At 46.3% G+C, this 18,060-nt stretch overlaps 1 protein-coding gene across 1 annotated transcript in view; it reads right to left on the bottom strand.

The window, feature by feature from the left end:
- Nucleotides 1-251: 251 nt before the first annotated feature.
- Nucleotides 252-18,060, bottom strand: part of CHCHD5 (coiled-coil-helix-coiled-coil-helix domain containing 5) — a 67,241-nt gene continuing 49,432 nt past the window's right edge. The window contains exon 4 of the mRNA XM_059891204.1: nt 252-1,665. Coding sequence (XP_059747187.1) covers nt 1,636-1,665 — 30 coding nt within the window. The 3' untranslated portion in view covers nt 252-1,635. The remainder of the gene's footprint in view (nt 1,666-18,060) is intronic.

The raw sequence follows: 18,060 nt of genomic DNA, 5'->3' as shown, positions 1-18,060 counted from the left end.
TGCTAAGTCTGGCTCATCTATGGAGGCTTAAAACTCCACCTGAGTTTCCTCTGACCTACCTAGAAAATCTGGTAGAGTTATATGAGTAACTTACAAAGTTCTGAGTCCCAAGGTCGTGGCCAAAAAAAGGAAGTGGGCAATGTCCAGGAGCACTGACCCTGGAGTGCAAATCTGATGTAATTCTGGCACCTTAAATTGTGCACCTCCCTCCGCTTTTACTTCGTTGCAAGGTTATGAAAAAAGTAAAGGACTGACATGTTACAGGTCTTTAGTGTTCTGCCATTTTAAAACAATAATTTCCAAAGCAAGTTATTAAGGCAATTACTTAGAACTTTCCCTGGTATGTGTTTGTTTGTTTTTTCATTCTGCCCATGGACATACTTTTGCCAGTCTGTGGTACTAGCCCTTTAAGTTGGCAAACACTTGCTGGACAACCTCTATTGAAGGCAGCGGGGCAGCCATGGTGAATATGCAGCAAGCTGAGAGCACAGGCCAAGCCCCTTGGTGAGATTTGAGGAGAGTGCTGGGGCAAAGATTCACACAATTCCCCTTGCAATGCATGTGAATTCTGTGAGTATCTTCAGGCTGTAGAAGGGCTATACCCTTCCTCCTCAGGACTGCACTCATAGCGCCTCTGCCGATGGGGCTGTCAGGAGAGGTGAGGGTTGGGGTGGGTCCTGGCCATCTCATCTGGGGAGAGGATCAGTAGGGTGTGGCCCTTAGAGACTTGGACTTCTCTTGGCTTGAATGCCTCATCCTCTCATGGGGAGGAGAGGTAGAGTTCTGTGGAAAGAAGTTTCAGGGCCTTGAAATGGAAAAATAGAGGAGGTTTGAGCATCACCAGTTCACAAACAAATGGCACTGGTTCTGACCTTATGGCTGAACACAGGAAAGAGGGCAGAGATCCCAAGGATCATGTTTCTGTTAGAATCAAGGTGTTGGACATGCTCTCTTGAACCCTAGCAAGGCCATTTGGTCTAGTGGTTAAATGTGTAGACAGTTAACCCGAACTACCTGCTCTGCTACTCACTAGTCGCTTGACCAGGGACAAGTACCTTCTCTATCTCTATTTCCTTATCTGTTTAGGGCTTCCAGGTGGCGCTAGTGGTAAAGAAACTGCCTGCTAATACAGGAGACATAAGAGATGTGGGTTCAGTCCCTGATTTGGGAAGATGTCTGGAGGAGAGCATGGCAACTCACTCCAGTATTGTTGCCTGAAGAATCCCATGGACAGAGGGCTATGGTCCATAGGGTCGAACAGTGGAGAGGTTGAGAGTTGCTACTTCATAGGGTTGTTTTGCGGAAAAGGCAATGGCACCCCACTCCAGTACTCTTGCTTGGAAAATCCCATGGATGGAGGAGCCTGGTAGGGTGCAGTCCATGGGGTCGGAAAAATCGGACACGACTGAAGCGACTTAGCAGCAGCAGCAGCAGCAGCAGGGTTGTTGTGAAGACTCAATCAACGTATGTAAAGTCCTTAGAAAGGATGTCTAATCCATGGCTGGTTCAATCTCCAAACTCTTAATATAACAAATAGGGACTTCCCTGATGGTCCAGTAGCTAAGTCTCCGCACTCCCAAGGCAGGGGGCCTGGGTTCAATCCATGGTCAGGAAACTAGATCCCACACGCCACAACTAGAAAATCCTGAGTGCCATAACTAAGACCTGGAACAACCAAATAAATAAATAAAAGTAAATATTTGAAGAATTCAACAACTACCTGAAGGCCTACTGTGCAGAGCTCATATTTAAAGAGATGTGGGTGTCACATGTCAGAGCTGCCATCCAAGCCAAGCTCTTTCAGACTTCTCCCACTGCTGATAAAGAATGGGGGTGGAAGGGAAACAGTCTTGTGGACACAGTAGGGGAAGGAGAGGGTGGGATGAATTGAGAGAGTAGCATGGAAACATATACATTACCATCTTTAAAATAGATAGCCAGTGGGAATTTGCTGTATGACACAGGGGCATAAACCGAGTGCTCTATGACAACCTAGAGGGTGAGATGGAGTGGAAGGTGGGAGGGAGCTTCAAGAGGAAGGAGACATGTATACCTATGATTGATTTCTGTTGATATATAGCCGAAACCAGCACAATATTGTGGAGCGGTTATCCTCAGATTGGGCTTCCCTAGTGGCTCAGATGGTAAAGAATTAGCCTGCAATGTAGGAGATACGGGTTCAATCCCTGGGTCCAGAAGATCCCCAGAGGAGGGCATGGCAACCCACTCCAGTATTCCTGCCTGGAGAATTCCATGGATAGGAGCGTGATGGGCTACAGTCCATACGGTTGCAAAGAGTTGAACATGACTGATGGACTAACACTTTCACTATCTTCCAATTAAAAATAAATAATTTTTTTAATAGAATAAAAGAACTTAAAGGTGAAAAAAAAAAAAAGAATGGGACCCATGAGAAACTGGGGCCCACTGCCAGGAACCTGGGGACAGCAAGATGGGGTATGATATGTGGCTCAGGGCACATGAATGGGCTTGCTGGCTTAGGAATAAGAAGCCTAGGCCTGGCCCAGACTCTGACCACCCCCAGGATCTTTGGTGAATCTCTGCCACAGAGCCCAGGAGCTTAAGGATCCGTCACCCACCCTCACTTCCAAAAGAATTGCATAAGGCAGCCTGCCGAGTGCCACTGAATACCAGCCTGGGCACTGTGGGTTAGTTTTCTTGGAGATGATTCCCTCTCTCAGTGACTCCACATGAGTGGAGTTGAACTGTTGAGAGCTAGGAAATCTGACTCACCAGCCCCACCAGATGTGCAGAGGGACAGACAAAAGGAAGAGGCAAGGCCCCTTGTGTACTCTCTGAGCTCAGAGAGACTTGCAGTCTGAGGTCACCATTCACTGAGCAGGAAGGAAGCATCTAGGAAATGATCTGATCAGAGGAGGGGGGAACTGCAGTGGAGGATGGGAGCACTGTGGAGCCAGGCCCCAGTCCAAGGTAGTTTCAGAGACCATTGATTCCATTCATTAGGACTTGGAGGGGGCATGTGCCGGGGGGTGGGGGGTGGGGTGGAGATATCCAGGAAAGAGAAGGTGGGAGCCTTAGGGTAAAGGAAAACCACCCCCTCCCTACCCACCACCCGCCTCGGCTTGGCTGTAGTCACAGATGAGTGAAGTTGTAGTACTTACCCTGTTTACTCAAAGCCAGGCATCCTATCAAGAGCTCTGCATGTATTATCTCACATGACGCTCCAGTAAACCTCTCTTGATGTACTTTTACCTTAATTTCTCTCTTTTTTTAACTTATTTCATTTTTGAGAGAGCAATCTTCACCTCCTACTACTCCACCATCTTGATCACTCTTATGCTTCTTTTGGTAATATTTATTTTTATTTATTTATTTGACTGCATCAGATCTTGGTTGTGGCATTAGAACCTCTTAGTTGCAGCATGTGGGATCTAGTTCCCTGACCAGGGATCGAATCCTGGGCCCCCTGCACTGGGAGGACAGAGTCTTAGGCACTGGACCAACAGGGAAGTCCCCTTTTACCTTATTTTACAAAGAATCTGAGGCACAGAGAATGAAGCAACAGTTAAACCAGAAGAACTCCACAAACTTGGAGTCTAAGTGCGTTTTCCCTGGCTGTCAGTAAGTGCAGAGGCAAATAGGATGCCCTGATGTGGTGACTCTTCTTTGCACTTAAGTTAATGTATCTACTTCCCCTTTCTTTCCTCTTTATTTTCATTAACTCTGTTGCTTTTACAGCCTGTATTTTAAGCCTCTTCCAACCCTGTTAGAAGAGAAGAAGGCAGTTTTAGGAGACCTGACTTCAAGATTGCTCCCCTTTAGTAGGAAGCTGCTGTATAGCACAGGGAGCTCAGCTCCATGCTCTGTGATGACCTAAAGGGGTGGGATGGGGGTGGTGGGAGGGAGCCTCAAGAGAGAGGGAATATATGTATACTTATAGCTGAGTCACACTGTTGTACAGCTGAAACCAACACAACATTGTAAAGTAATTATACTCCAATTAAAAAATAAATTTAAAAATAAATTTTGAAAAAAGATTGCCCCCGCCCTTTCCCCAGAGTAAGAAGAGGCAGGAAATCAGAGCACATGTTCTTCCCATAAAGTCGATACAGTGGCCTGACCTTATCTTAGAGTTACTGAAAACCCTGTTCTCGTCAGACTTCTCAAGAAAGAAAACCAGGCAATTCCCTGGTGGCCTAGCTGTTAGGATTCCAGGCTTTCACTGCTGTGGCCCTAGTCACTTCTTCCAGAAATAGGTTCAAAACAACAATTCAAGAACGGACCACACATCACCATCCTCACCACTATTCTCCCACCTGCTCTGTGTGTGGCTAGCTTCTGTCTTCAAACATTTCCTCATTCCCCATCCAACAGCACTGACCACCCAGTATCCTCGGCTCTGCCCTGACAAGGTCCAGGGAAAGTTCCAGACAGAGAGGGGAGGTAGGGGACGAGTGCTTTCAAGCACCCGCACAGCCAGGCTCTGATGTGGAGACTCATTGGTTGAGAATGGCCTCAAACCAGCAACTCACAGCAATAAAGAGCTGGATTTTGGTCATGTTGGGAAAACAGGTCAGTCTGTTCCTCTGCCAACACAAGGGGTGGGGGACCGGTCCACCCACTCTAGATTTTTATATGTCTCCTTCCTGACTGCTCCCACTCCTAGTCTCTTCCCTTTGGTTTTGAAAGGGAAGATCTTTGCACTTGGGCAAGATGCGGCGTACAACCCAGACAGAGAGGGCAGAAAAACACAGTTCTTAAAGCTTGAAATGGCCCCGAAACAAGCTTCTGGACAGCCAGATATGCCTGCACACTTCTTCAGTAAGGCCTGTCCGGAGACCTCAACCAGGACTCTGTTTTCCCCAAGACCGAACTTTCTCAGCTCTTGCCAGGAAAGCAGAGAAGAAAGGCAACTTGCTGGAAACTCAGGAACTGTGTGTTATGATGCTCTCATGGCAGAAGGGGAAAGGGATCAGACCCTCGCCACCGCTGCCAGAGAGATGTGGCTTCAGTCTGAGAGAGTGAGTGGGCAGCAGGATGTGAGTCATCCACAGGGCAGTGCCGTGCCACAGACCGGGTAGCTAGTAATGGTCTCAGTTGCTCCGTTATTTCCCCAGCTTTTCATCGTTTCACTCAGGCAACAAACAGTCTAGCGAGGGTCTGGCAGAGCAACAAGACTGACCAGAGCCTTTGCCCTCACAAAACACAAACTGCTTCTCACACCCAGAATTTTACACTGAGGACTGGCCCTGAACACGACAGTCAAAGTCAACCTTCCACCCACCTCAGCAGCTGTACTGACCACACAGTTCATCATCCAGGTCACTCTTATTCATCATTCTGCTCGAAAGCAAACATTTACAGAGCACAGGAGGCTGTCCCCTGCTCTCCATGGGCGCCCCCCAAACCGACTCAGGGACCCTCACTCACCTGATCCAATCAGCAAGAAAAACTGCTCCAGGAGGAGCACCCCCGACTCCCAGGGCTCCATGGGTGAAGCTGGAGAGAAAAAGCTGTCTGTTGGAAGAGCAACCAAGAGCCTGGGCCTGTGTTTGGGGGCTCCGAGGGGCTTCAGCTGTTGGGAATGGCTTCACAGGAGACTGAAGTTCTAACAGAGTACAGTCTGTTCATTTTTCAACGGGGAAATCCATTTCTCTTGGCCTCTGGCTAGAGCCTTGCTCCTTAAAATGTGGTCCTCAGACCAGTAACAAGGGAGATGGCAGAATGTCAGACCCGCCCAGACCTATAGAATCAGAATCTGCATTTTTTTAAAAATTTTATTCCCTGGTGGTCTAGTCATCCAGACGTCACGCTCCCAACTCAGGGGGCTTGGGTTCAATCCCTGACCAGGGAAAAAGATCCACATGCCACAACTAAGACCTGGTGCAGCCAAATAAATATTAAAAAAAAATTTATTAAAGCACAGTTGAATTACAATGTGTTGATTTCTGCTATACAGCAAAGTGATTCAGTTATATATGTGTGTGTTTGTGTATTTCATATTATTTTCTATTATGGTTTACCACAGGTTATTGAATATAGTTCCCTGTGCTATATAGTAGAACCTTATTGTTTATCTATTCTATATATAATAGTTTGCATCTGTTAATTCCAAACTTCCATTCCTTCCCTCACCCACACCCCCCCTTGGCAACCACGAATCTGTTCTCTATGTAGAATCTGCATTTTAACAAGGTCCCTGTGGGACTCATAGGCATGTTACATTTTAAGAAGCAGTTACAGAAGAATAATGACTTGTTATCTGTAAAGTTTAGAAAACAATATGGTAGTACCTTCTTCTTCAGTCAGATGTTGAAAAGCCACCACTGTTTCTTAAGCCTGATTTTCCTCAGCAAGCACTCAGACCATTTTAGCTAAGGAGGACTTCATAGCCTCTGGGGTCAGACTATATGGAATGAGCATCCCACTGTATCATTCTCATGCTGTGAGCTTCGGCAAATTCCCTTACTTCTAGCTGCCTCACATTTCTTTTCTGTACAGTGGAGATAATAGAGTTGTTCTCAGGATTAAATGAGCTTCCATTCTGGCTCAGTGGTAAAGAATCTACCTGCCAATGCAGAAGACACAGGCTCGATCCCTTGGTCAGGAAGATCCCCTGGAGAAGGAAATTACAACCTACTCCAGTACTTGCCTGGAGAATCCCATGGCAGACTGCAGTCCATGGAGTCACAAAAAATTCAGACACGATTTAGCAACTAAACACACACACAGAGGATTAAATAAATAAAGTGCTTGGCGTGTACCTGGCATTAAGCGAGCACGAAATACGCTTGGATACTAATTGGATTTGGGTGTCCCCCAGTTTTCTATACACCATCTGTTAGGATGAAATGCTTCTGGACTTGGTGGTCTCATCCATTATGCACAGATGCTTCGCAGTTTTATATAAGTGACTTTATTTCTGGAGGCAACCTACTGTTACCCCTCCCCCAAATATATTCATTTCAGGACTGTCCATTTCATTTATTCCATCCCCACCATCTGCAGGGAGTTGAACTTTTCTGCTGTGACTTTGGATAATGCCTCTGACAATGATTTATGAAAACTTTGAATATGTGTATGAAGAAGCTGAAGTTGAACAGTTCTATGAAGACCTACAAGACCTTTTAGAACTAACACCCAAAAAAGATGTCCTTTTCATTATAGGGGACTGGAATGCAAAAGTAGGAAGTCAAGAAACACCTGGAGTAACAGGCAAATTTGGCCTTGGAGTACAGAATGAAGCAGGGCAAAGGCTAATAGAGTTTTGCAAAGAGAACACACTGGTCATAGCAAACACTCTCTTCCAACAACACAAGAGAAGACTCTACACATGGACATCATCAGATGGTCAACACTGAAATCAGATTGATTGTATTCTTTGCAGCCAAAGATGGAGAAGCTCTATACAGTTAGCAAAAACAAGACTGGGAGCTGACTGCGGCTCAGATCATGAACTCGTTATTGCCAAATTCAGACTTAAATTGTAGAAAGTGGGGAAAACTACTAGACCATTCAGGTATGACCTAAAACAAATCCCTTATGATTATACAGTGGAAGTGAGAAATAGATTTAAGGGACTAGATCTGATAGACAGAGTGCCTAATGAACTATGGAATGAGGTTCATGACATTGTACAGGAGACAGGGATCAAGATCATCCCAAGAAAAAGAAATGCAAAAAAGCAAAATGACTGTCTGAGGAGGCCTTACAAATAGCTGAGAAAAGAAGAGAAGCCAAAAGCAAAGGAGAAAAGGAAAGATATACCCATTTGAATGCAGAGTTCCAAAGAATAGCAAGGAGAGATAAGAAAGCCTTCCTCAGTGATAGGTGCAAAGAAATAGAGGAAAACAATAGAATGGGAAAGACTAGAGATCTCGTCAAGAAAATTAGAGATACCAAGGGAACATTTCATGCAAAGATGGGTTCGATAAAGGACAGAAATGGTATGGACCTAACAGAAGCAGAAGATATTAAGAAGAGGTGGCAAGAATACACAGAAGAACTGTACAAAAAAGATCTTCACGACCAAGATAATCACGATGGTATGATCGCTCACCTAGAGCCAGACATCCTGGAATGTGAAGTCAAGTGGCCCTTAGGAAGTATCACTACAAACAAAGCTAGTGGAGGTGAAGGAATTCCAGTTGAACTCTTCCAAATCCTAAAAGATCATGTTGTGAAAGTGCTGCACTCAATATGTCAGCAAATTTGGAAAACTCAGCAATGGCCACAGGACTGGTAAAGGTCAGTTTTCATTCCAATCCCAAAGAAAGGTAATGCCAAAGAATGCTCAAACTACCACACAATTGCATTCATCTCACACGCTAGTAAAGTAATGCTCAAGATTCTCCAGGCCAGGCTTCAGCAATACGTGCAATGTGAACTTCCAGATATTCAAGCTGGATTTACAAAAGGCAGAGGAACCAGAGACCAAATTGCCAACATCCGCTGGATCATCGAAAAAGCAAGAGAGTTCCAGAAAAACATCTATTTCTGCTTTATTGACTATGCCAAAGCCTTTGACTGTGTGGATCGCAACAAACTGTGGAAAATTCTTCAAGAGATGGGAATACCAGACCACCTGACTTGCCTCTTGAGAAACCTGTATGCAGGTCAGGAACTAACAGTTAGAACTAGACATGGAACAACAGACTGGTTCCAAATAGGAAAAGGAGTATGTCAAGGCTGTATATTGTCACCCTGCTTATTTAACTTCTATGCAGAGTACATCATGAGAAATGCTGGGCTGGATGAAGCACAAGCTGGAATCCAGATTGCTGGGAGAAATATCAATAACCTCAGATATGTAGGTGACACCACCCTTATGGCAGAAAGAGAAGAAGAACTAAAAGCCTCTTGATGAAAGTGAAAGAGGAGAGTGAAAAAGTTGGCTTAAAACTCAACATTCAGAAAACAAAGATCATGGCATCTGGTCCCATCACTTCATGGCAAATAGATGGGTAAACAGTGGAAAGAGTGACAGACTTTATTTTGGGGGGCTCCAAAATCACTGCAGATGGTGATTGCAGCCATGAAATTAAATGACACTTACTCCTTGGAAGGAAAGTTATGACCAACCTAGACAGCATATCAAAAAGCAGAGACATTACTTTGTCAACAAAGGTCCATCTAGTCAAGGCTATGATCTTTCCAGTGGTCATGTATGGATGTGAGAGTTGGACTATAAAGAAAGCTGAGCACTGAAGAATTGATGCTTTTGAACTGTGGTGTTGGAGAAGACTCTTGACAGTCCCTTGGACTGCAAGGAGATCCAACCAGTCCATCCTAAAGGAGATCAATCCTGGGTGTTCATTGGAAGGACTGATGTTGAAGCTGAAACTCCAATACTTTGGCCCCCTGATGCGAAGAGCTGACTCATTTGAAAAGACCCTGATGCTGGGAAAGATTGATGGCAGGAGGAGAAGGGGGAGACAGAGGATGAAATGGTTGGATGGCATCACCAACTCAATGGACATGAGTTTGTGTAAACTCCAGGAGTTGGTGATGGACAGGGAGGCCTGGAGTGCTGCGGTTCATGGGGTCGCAGAGAATCGGACGCGACTGAACTGAACTGAGTTGAACTGAATATGTATATAGGGGTCTTACCCTACTGGTTCCAGGTACCTTCTGAAACTTTGTTTCTGTCCTTCTTTCCTTCGGATTTATTTCTGGTTTTTCTGGGTCTTCCTTGCTGCCAGCAGTCTTTCTCTAGTTGTGGTGAGTCGGGGCTACTCTAGTTGCAGTGCACGGGCTTCTCATTCCCGTGGCTTCCCTTGTTGCAGAGTTGGGGCCCTACGCACACAGGCTTCAGAAGTTTCGGTGTGTGGGCTCAGTAGTTGCGGCTCACATACTCTGGAATGCTAGCTCAGTAGTTACAGCGCACCAGCTCTCAAGCTCCGGAGTGAGAGCTTAATTGCCCCTCGGCATGTGATATTTTTGTTCCTGGACCAGGGATCAAGCCCGAGCCCCCTGCATTGGAAGGAGGATTCTTAACTACTTGACTACCAGGGAAGTCCTGAGAACCAGTATTTACACCTTACTGTACAAGGAAATGAGAACCTGAGAGCCCATGACCACATCGTGAGTAGGGGAACAGAACCTGGAATGCTGGCTGGCACAGGAAGCCCTGGCAGGCTGGGAATGAATGAATGACTCCAGACCCAACGTTCTTCCCAGCACTTAGGGTTGCCTCCAATGTAAACCAGAGGAGTAACTTTTAGGGGTACAGCTTTCAGGCCAGACAATAGAGAGAGACCAAAAAGACAGACCTCAGTTGGAAGTACTCTGTTCCATTGTCCCCTTGTGCAGGCTAAGTCGCTTCAGTCATGTCTGACTCTTTGCTACTCTATGGACTGTAGCCCAGGCCACCAGGCTCTTCTGTCCACGGGGATTCTCTCCAGGCAAGAACACTGTAATGGGTTGCCATTTCCTTCTCCATTGTCCCCATGAGAATTCATGTTTATCAGATTTTCATTATCAAACTGCGGTCACTGAAATGATTAGGCTAAATAATACATACACATGTTAAAAACTATACCGTACATGGTGGGAATGTAAATTGGTACAGCCGCTATGGAGAACAGGATGGATATTCCTTAAAAAACTAAAAATAGAGCTACCATGTGACCCTGCAATTCCACTCCTGGAATATACAGAGAAAACCATAAAAGATACCTACACTCCAATGTTCACTGCATCACTGTTTACAGTAGCCAAGACACGGAAGCAACCTTAATGTCCATCAACAGAGGAATGGATAAAGAAGATGTGATACATATATACAATGGAATATTACTCAGCCATTAAAAAGAATGAACTAATACCATTTGCAGCAACATGGGTGGACCTGGAGATTATCATACTAAGTGAAGTAAGTCACACAGAGAAAGACAAATATCATATGATATTTATATGTGGAATCTTTTAAAAAAATGATACAAATGAAGTTATTAACATAATAGAAACAGACTCACAGACTTAGAGAAGGAACTTATGGTGGGAGGGGGAGGGTAGAGAGGAAGGATACTTACAGAGTTTGGGATGGACATGTACACACTGCTTTATTTTATACGAATAATCAACAAGGACCTAGTGTATAGCAAAAGGAACTCTGCTCAATACTCTATAATAACTTGAATAGGAAAAGAATTTGAAAAAGAATAGATACATTTATATGTGTAACTAAATCACTTTGCTGGACTAAAATATTGTTAGTCAACTATACTCCAACATGAAATTTAAAAATTAAATTAAAAACACTACACCCTACAGAAGAGTTTTGAGTTAAAAAGTGCCTCTGCTTGAAACCTCAGTTTTCTTATCTAACCCCCAAAATAACTACTATTGAGTTCCTTGTGAACTCATGACATTATTTAATATAATTAAATATGTACAGCTTAAAAAAAAAAAAAAAAACTGTTTATTTACTTGGCTGCACCAGGATCTTTTTTGCAACGTGAAGAATCTTCCGTTGTGTCATTCGAACTCTTAGTTGTAGCACATGCGATCTAGTTCCCTGACCAGGGATTGAACCTCGGCCCCCTGCATTGGGAGTGTGGCATCTTAGCCACTGGACCACCAGGGAAGTCCCTAAGTATGTACATCTTTTTGTATGTCAATCATATCTCACCCAAATGGTTTCTTTAAAAATTCCTTGTAATACAAACATAGAAAGTATTTATATTTTTCTATGATATAAAATATATACCTTTTTTTCTTTCCATGCAGCTTGTGGGATCTTAGTTCTCCAACCAAGGGTTTGATCCCAGGCCCTGAGCAGTGAAAATGCAGAGTCCTAACCACTAAACTGCCAGGGAATTCCCCCATTTTTCTCTTTTTCATCAAGTGAAATCCTACCACACACAGTTATACAACTGGTTCTTTTCACTTAACATGTTTAGATACCTCTGCATGTCACCATATATGTGTGTGTGCTCAGTTGTGTCTGACTCTTTGCAACCCTATGGACTGTAGCCCACCGGGCTCTTCTGTCCATGGGATTTTCCAGGCAGAAATACTGGACTGGGTTGCCATTTCCTACTCCAGGGAATCTTCCTGACCCAGGGTTTGAACCCATGTTTCTTGCATCTCCTGCATTGTCAGGCGAGTTCTTTACCACTAGCACCACCTGGATATGGAACTCCTTGATTCTTTTAAAAGCTGAGTAACAATCAATCATAATATGTGTGTGTGTGTGTATGTGTGTGTGTGTGTGTATTCTAGCACAGGTGGAGTAGCTGGGTCATAGGCTATGTCAATGTTCTCATTTATATGGTATTGCCAAACTGTACCATTTAGACGCCCACCTGTGAGCCTGTAAGAGAAAATGTCAGTTTCAAGGTTCAGGATGTTTCAGATCTCCTTCGGGTTACATGTGGTCAGTGGCCTAATAGCCCACCTACATCTCCTTCATCAATATCGACCTCCCTCTTTAGCATCTCTGAACTCGCAGTAAGAATGAGACCTTTAGACTGTCATCCTCAGCAGTTAATTTTTTTTTCCCCCTTCTGGCTCTTGTAATTCCTGCACAAATCTGTCTTTTCCTTCACATTGTCCCTTCCAATCTAGACCAAGTCCACTCTCCATCCATCCATCCACCCTTCCCTCCCTGCACTCTCCAGAACAGTATCCCCAGCCCAGCACAGCTGTGAACACACTCGTCTCCTTCCCCTCAGGGTGTGTGTTTGCTTTTCCAGTGAGGTCACCCTCCCAGTCACCTCCTTGCTTGTTGATGTTCCTATGACCACAGGGCCTGTTGGCATGGTGCTTGTTATGGGGTCAGTGTGGGTAACCAGGTTCTGAAGAGACAGGTTCTGCCACTGAAAACTTTAGAACTGTAGCTACTTGCTGCTTCAGCCCAGGCTGGCTGAGATCTTGCTGCCAAGAACTCTGATGATTAACCCAGGCATCGCCCCCACCTTCCTCGTGGTTACCCACTTTTACTTCCTGTTTGTCTGTGCCTGGGGCGCCTAAAACAGGGGCCAATCAGAGGGCTTTACTGATGTTTTCAAACCTTTGGACAATATCTAGGCACCGTTTCTGATGGGAGCTTCTTAGAAAGGAGGGAGGAATCCAGGACAAGATGGAAAAGGAATCATTGCTGGTGCTGCTCTGGGTCCCAGTCCTGAACTAAGAACATCCTCCCCTATTCTAGTGGCTCAGACAGTAAAGAATCTGCCTGTGGCGATGCAGGAGACGGGCGTTTGATCCCTAGGTGGGAAAGGTACCCTGTAGGAGGAAATGGCAACCCACTCTAGTAGTCTTTCCTGGGAAATCCCATGAACAGAGGAGCCTGGTGGGCTACAGCCCCCGGGGTCGCAAAGAATTGGACATGACTGAGTGACTAACACACACTGCTGTCCCCAAGAGTGCCTCATTGTGACAGGGAAGAGCAAATTTGGACTCCACGTTGAATATGCTTCTTTCACTTTAACCTTTGCTTCTAAATGCTTTTGTTCTGATCATGACTACCTGTAAGTATTGACAGAATGGCCTGTCACAGGAACTCTTCCTCTGCCTGAATATTAAAATGCCTTTGTTCGGCTCACAAAGAGGCAATCTGACCCTGCCTACCTGTGAATGGTTGCAGAAAAGAATTGAACACATCCCTACCCCAGGGCTAGCCATTCCAAGAGATATTTTGCAAGACTTATGGCCTTTTTACTCTACTTCCTTACCTCCTCCCCTTCTCTGTTCTAGAAAAGAAACTGGCATTCAGACATCATAAGATGGTTTTGGGGGACCCTGTTTGTGTTAGTTGCTCAGTTGTGTCCAACTCTTTGTGACCCCATGGACTGTAGCCCCCCAGGCTCCTCTGTCCATGGGATTCTCCAGGCAAGAATACTGGAGTGGATTGCCATTTCCTTCTCCAGGGGATCTTCCTGGCCCAGGGATCAAACACGATTCTCCTGCATTGCAGGCAGATTCTTTACAATCTGAGCCACCAGGGAGGCCCTTGGGAGACCCTTGGGGAACCCTAGTCCACCATCTTCTCGGTCTATCAACTTTCTGAATAAAGTTGTTATTCCTTGCCTCAACACCTGATTTATTGGCCTATTGTGAAGCAAGCAGAGTGAGCTTGGACTTGTAACATCACCTGACCAGCTGCCTGACTTCCCTCTGCTGCCTAAGCCCAAGAGTGAGAACCATGGACAGTGTGGGGGACCCAGGACAGGGCCCAAGATGAAGGATGGGGGAATGCAGCCTATTGTGAAATCCAAGCTTAGTATCTCCATCCATCCCCTCCACCACATCTGGGTCCTTTCTTCATTTTATCCTCTCTCCTTAGTAGATTCAGTACTTTTCTCACCACTATCTCCTTCTGCCTTCAAACTTCCATAAATCTCCTTTTGTTCTTACAGTCACTGACACCAAGCAGGACCCTGCAGGGCCCTCCTAGGTACAAAATCTCTGTCACCCCTGTCTCTTGTTTGTAGAAAAAAGGCTTTAGTCTACTAGAACGTCCCTGAGTTCCAGAGCAGGAACAAGTCATTACTTAGCGAGGAAATGCAGAAACAAAGGAGCAGTTAAAGGAGAAAAGTAATGACAATAGCTCAGTGATAAAACAAGGTCCTAGTTCCTCCTCAAGGGATATACATCACAATCTGACACTATCTTATTAGAGTTTTCTGCCAAAACTAAGACCCTCCCCCGACCCCGCCCCCGCTGACCCAAGTGGAGGATGATGACTACATGCTGAGCTGAGACTAGGCACTAGATCCCCAGACTGGTTGGAACCAGAAGGTAGATGACCAAAATTCCTGAAACATCACCTGGTTACTTCATCACAAACCAATCAGAAGAAAGTCACGTCCCCTGCACCCCTCACCCCAAATATTGGGGCACAAACTCCCAGTAGTCTTACTGTGTGTGTGTGTGTGCTCAGTCACTTCAGTCCTGTCTGAATCTTCCTATGGAACGTAGTCTGCCAGGTCCTTGTGTCCATGGGATTCTCCCAAGAATATGGGAGTGGGTTGCCATGCCCTCCTCTAGGGAATACCCCTACACCAGGGATCAAACCCACTCGTCTCCTACATTTCCTGCATGGCAGGCAGATTCTTTACCCACTGAACCTGGGGCCTTGCAAATTAATGCTGTGCCTTCCTTCGTCACAACTCTGTATCTGGGTAAATTGGCTTTGCTGTGCTGTGGACGAGCAAATTGATGACATCACTTTTATCTACCACGCGCTCCTAGAGATAAAGAGCCTCTTCTCCACCATGCTGTCTGTTTGATTGTGAAATATGTGGTCATCTTCTCCACGCCGGCCAAAATTTCTGCCATGCCCTAGCTCTAAAACCCCAGCCTTTGCTCTGCTCTGCTCTCCCTGAATCCTCGTACTTGATGATGTCAGTGGACCTCTTTCTTTTGATTGTCCTCTCCGCTGACATCAGTGTGCTCTCTCCTCCAATTCCACACTGGTCTTCTTCCCCAGGGCCTCTCCCTTTTTTGCACACCTCCTTCTCTCTCCCAACATCTCCCTTCGAAATCTCAGTGTAGTCCCTAAATCACCACCTCCATCTCCAGGTCCACAGATCTAAATGCCAGCTGCCCATTTTGTCCATCAAATGAATTTCAACCACAATTTCTCAACTTCTCACCCCTACCCCAAGCAGCCCCCTTCTGACGACTTCCCCATTTTCATGACTCAATAGCTTTCCCAGGTGGCACTGGTAAAGAACCCGCCTGCCAATGCAGGAGACAGAGAGACTGGGGTTTGATCCCGGGTGGGGAAGATTCCCTGGAGGCAATGACAACCCACACCAGTATTCTTGCCTGGAGAATCTCAGGGACAGAGAAGCCTGGCGAGCTACAGCCCGTGGAGTTGCAAAGAGTCAGGTACGACTGAAGCGACTTAGTATGCAGCTGTCTCTAAGATGCTTTGAAGCCTTCAGCTTCCACAACACCCAGTCTTTACCTCCTACAGACTTTCTCACAAATTGGTACCTCTTTTCAGCTCCCGCCCCACCCACATTTCCTGGATTCTTCTGTGCCTCCAATCATCAATCCCTTATGCTAACATCTCAAAGGTGCCCCCTGCTGTGTGTGGAATGAAGCCCAACCCAGCGAAACTTCTCCAGGCTGCCCCTCCTGTCCTTTTCAATCCTGGGACATTCCTCCCTGCCCTCCATCCTGACATTCCTCTTCCATCGAGGCTCAGTATGCAATTCTCCGCTACACATTCCTCTATGGTAATCTCCATGGGAGATCTCTCATCTAAACTCCCAAATATCTGGATCTGGCACACTCAGCCCTCTTGGTCTGTGTGTTAGTCTTGTTTTCCCAGTCATGTCACAAGTTCCTGGAGCGTCTTTGTGTTTCTTAGGATGAGGCCAGTAAATTCATAAACTCAGGAGCAAGACAAGGAAGGCAAATAAGGCAGAAAGGGGACAAGGACATGTATAAAAGATTAGGAGGATCCCTGTGGACCCTCTTAGCTCAGTCGATAAAGAATCTGCATGGAGACTGGGTTCGATCCCTGGATAGGGAAGACCCCCTGAAGGAGGAAATGGCAACTCACTCCAGTATTCTTGCCTGGAGAATCCCATGGACAGAGGAGCCTGTCCACGGCGTCGCAAAAGTTGGACACAACTTAGCGACTAAACCACCACTGTGGACCAAGCAAAACCCATCTGCAGGGGGATGGCCCTGTGGGCCACTGGTTTGAGACCCTCACCTAGATGCCTTGCCTGAGCCAGCTAGCCTATGAATATTTCTTTTATCTCTCTGAAGCGGCATCTAGCAAAGAGAGGGGAAGGGTGACCTGATTTCCTTGGCCTGGCATAGAAGGCGCAGCCGGCCTCAACAGCCCAGGGGTGTCACCTCCCTTTCTCACCCAGCCCATAGTGCTGCACCCATATGTCAGATGCTACCCCCTGGCTCCAGCTTCCTGTGAGGTCTGACCAGCAGAAGCTTTTCTCACTCACAGACTAAAGAAAGAGCCGCCTGCTCCTCCCGCTGCTCATGACCCTAATCAGAGCCGGATTGGGAGCACCTACCAGGTGGCATGAACAGCCTCTTGAAGCATAGGCTGAGCCTATGTGCCCCAACTTGGGTGGCAGGACATACAGGACTGGTGTGGGGAGGGGGGTGGGGTGGAGACAGAAGGACTGCAGGGGAAAGGCAAAGGCAGGGAGAAGACAGGTGGTGGGAGGTGGGGTGGGAGGAGCCACAGTGGGGGTGGGGGCTTGGCAAAGCACGTGCAGAAACCCAACTAAAATACTTTTTTTTTTTTCCTTTGGTTGCACCAGGTCTTGTTTACAGCATGTGGGGTATTTAGTTGTGGCATGTAGGATTTAGTTCCCCAACCAGGGATTGAACCTGGCACCCTGCATTGGGAACTCAGTCTTAGCCAATGGATGACCAGGGAAGTCCTGAAACCCAATTTTGACTCCTCCTGTGGCCACTCTCTCACACCCACTCCTTTATCACTCCCTCCTCCCTAAGTCTAGCCACTCACCCGCAGCTCCTAGCCTCATCCCACTTCCAACCAAGCTACACAGGTGCCCAGACTAATCAGCTAGACCATGACTTTCATGAAGACTCCTTCAACAACTGCTGCCCACAGTAGGGCACAATCCAGAAGGTTCTGGCTGCCTGGCGCTCTCCTCTGTCCATCCAGCTTTCTTGTCCATTGATTCACCACGGGAAAAATCTAGTCAGCCCAGTCTGGCTGTTTCCCACCACCTCCCTTCCCTGCTCTGAAGGCAGCAGCCTCAAAGGTCACTTGAGAAAGTTACTGACTTCCTCACAAACGTTAGCTGCCACCTACATCCCATCATTTCCCTCTTCCCAGAAGGCCTGGGTGCAGTAATGTATGAATGTGTGCGTGAGCATGTGTGTTCAGTCACTCAGTCGTGTCTGACTCTTTTTGACCTCATGAACCCTCATCCCCTGAATTGGCAGGCGAGTTTACTGCTGAGCCACCAGGTGCAGTACTGTGTGCATGCTAAGTCGCTTCAGTTATGTCCAACTCTTTGCAACCCTATGGGCTGTAGTTCACCAGGCTCCTCTGTCCATGGGTTTCTCCAGGCAAGAATACTGGAGTGGGTTGCCATGCCAACACAGGGATCAAAC

The sequence above is a fragment of the Bos taurus genome, chromosome 11, assembly GCF_002263795.3.
Source record: "Bos taurus isolate L1 Dominette 01449 registration number 42190680 breed Hereford chromosome 11, ARS-UCD2.0, whole genome shotgun sequence".
Taxonomy (NCBI): domain Eukaryota; kingdom Metazoa; phylum Chordata; class Mammalia; order Artiodactyla; family Bovidae; genus Bos; species Bos taurus.
The sequence above is the reverse complement of the archived record's forward strand: the minus strand, read 5'-3'. Positions and strand labels throughout refer to the sequence as shown.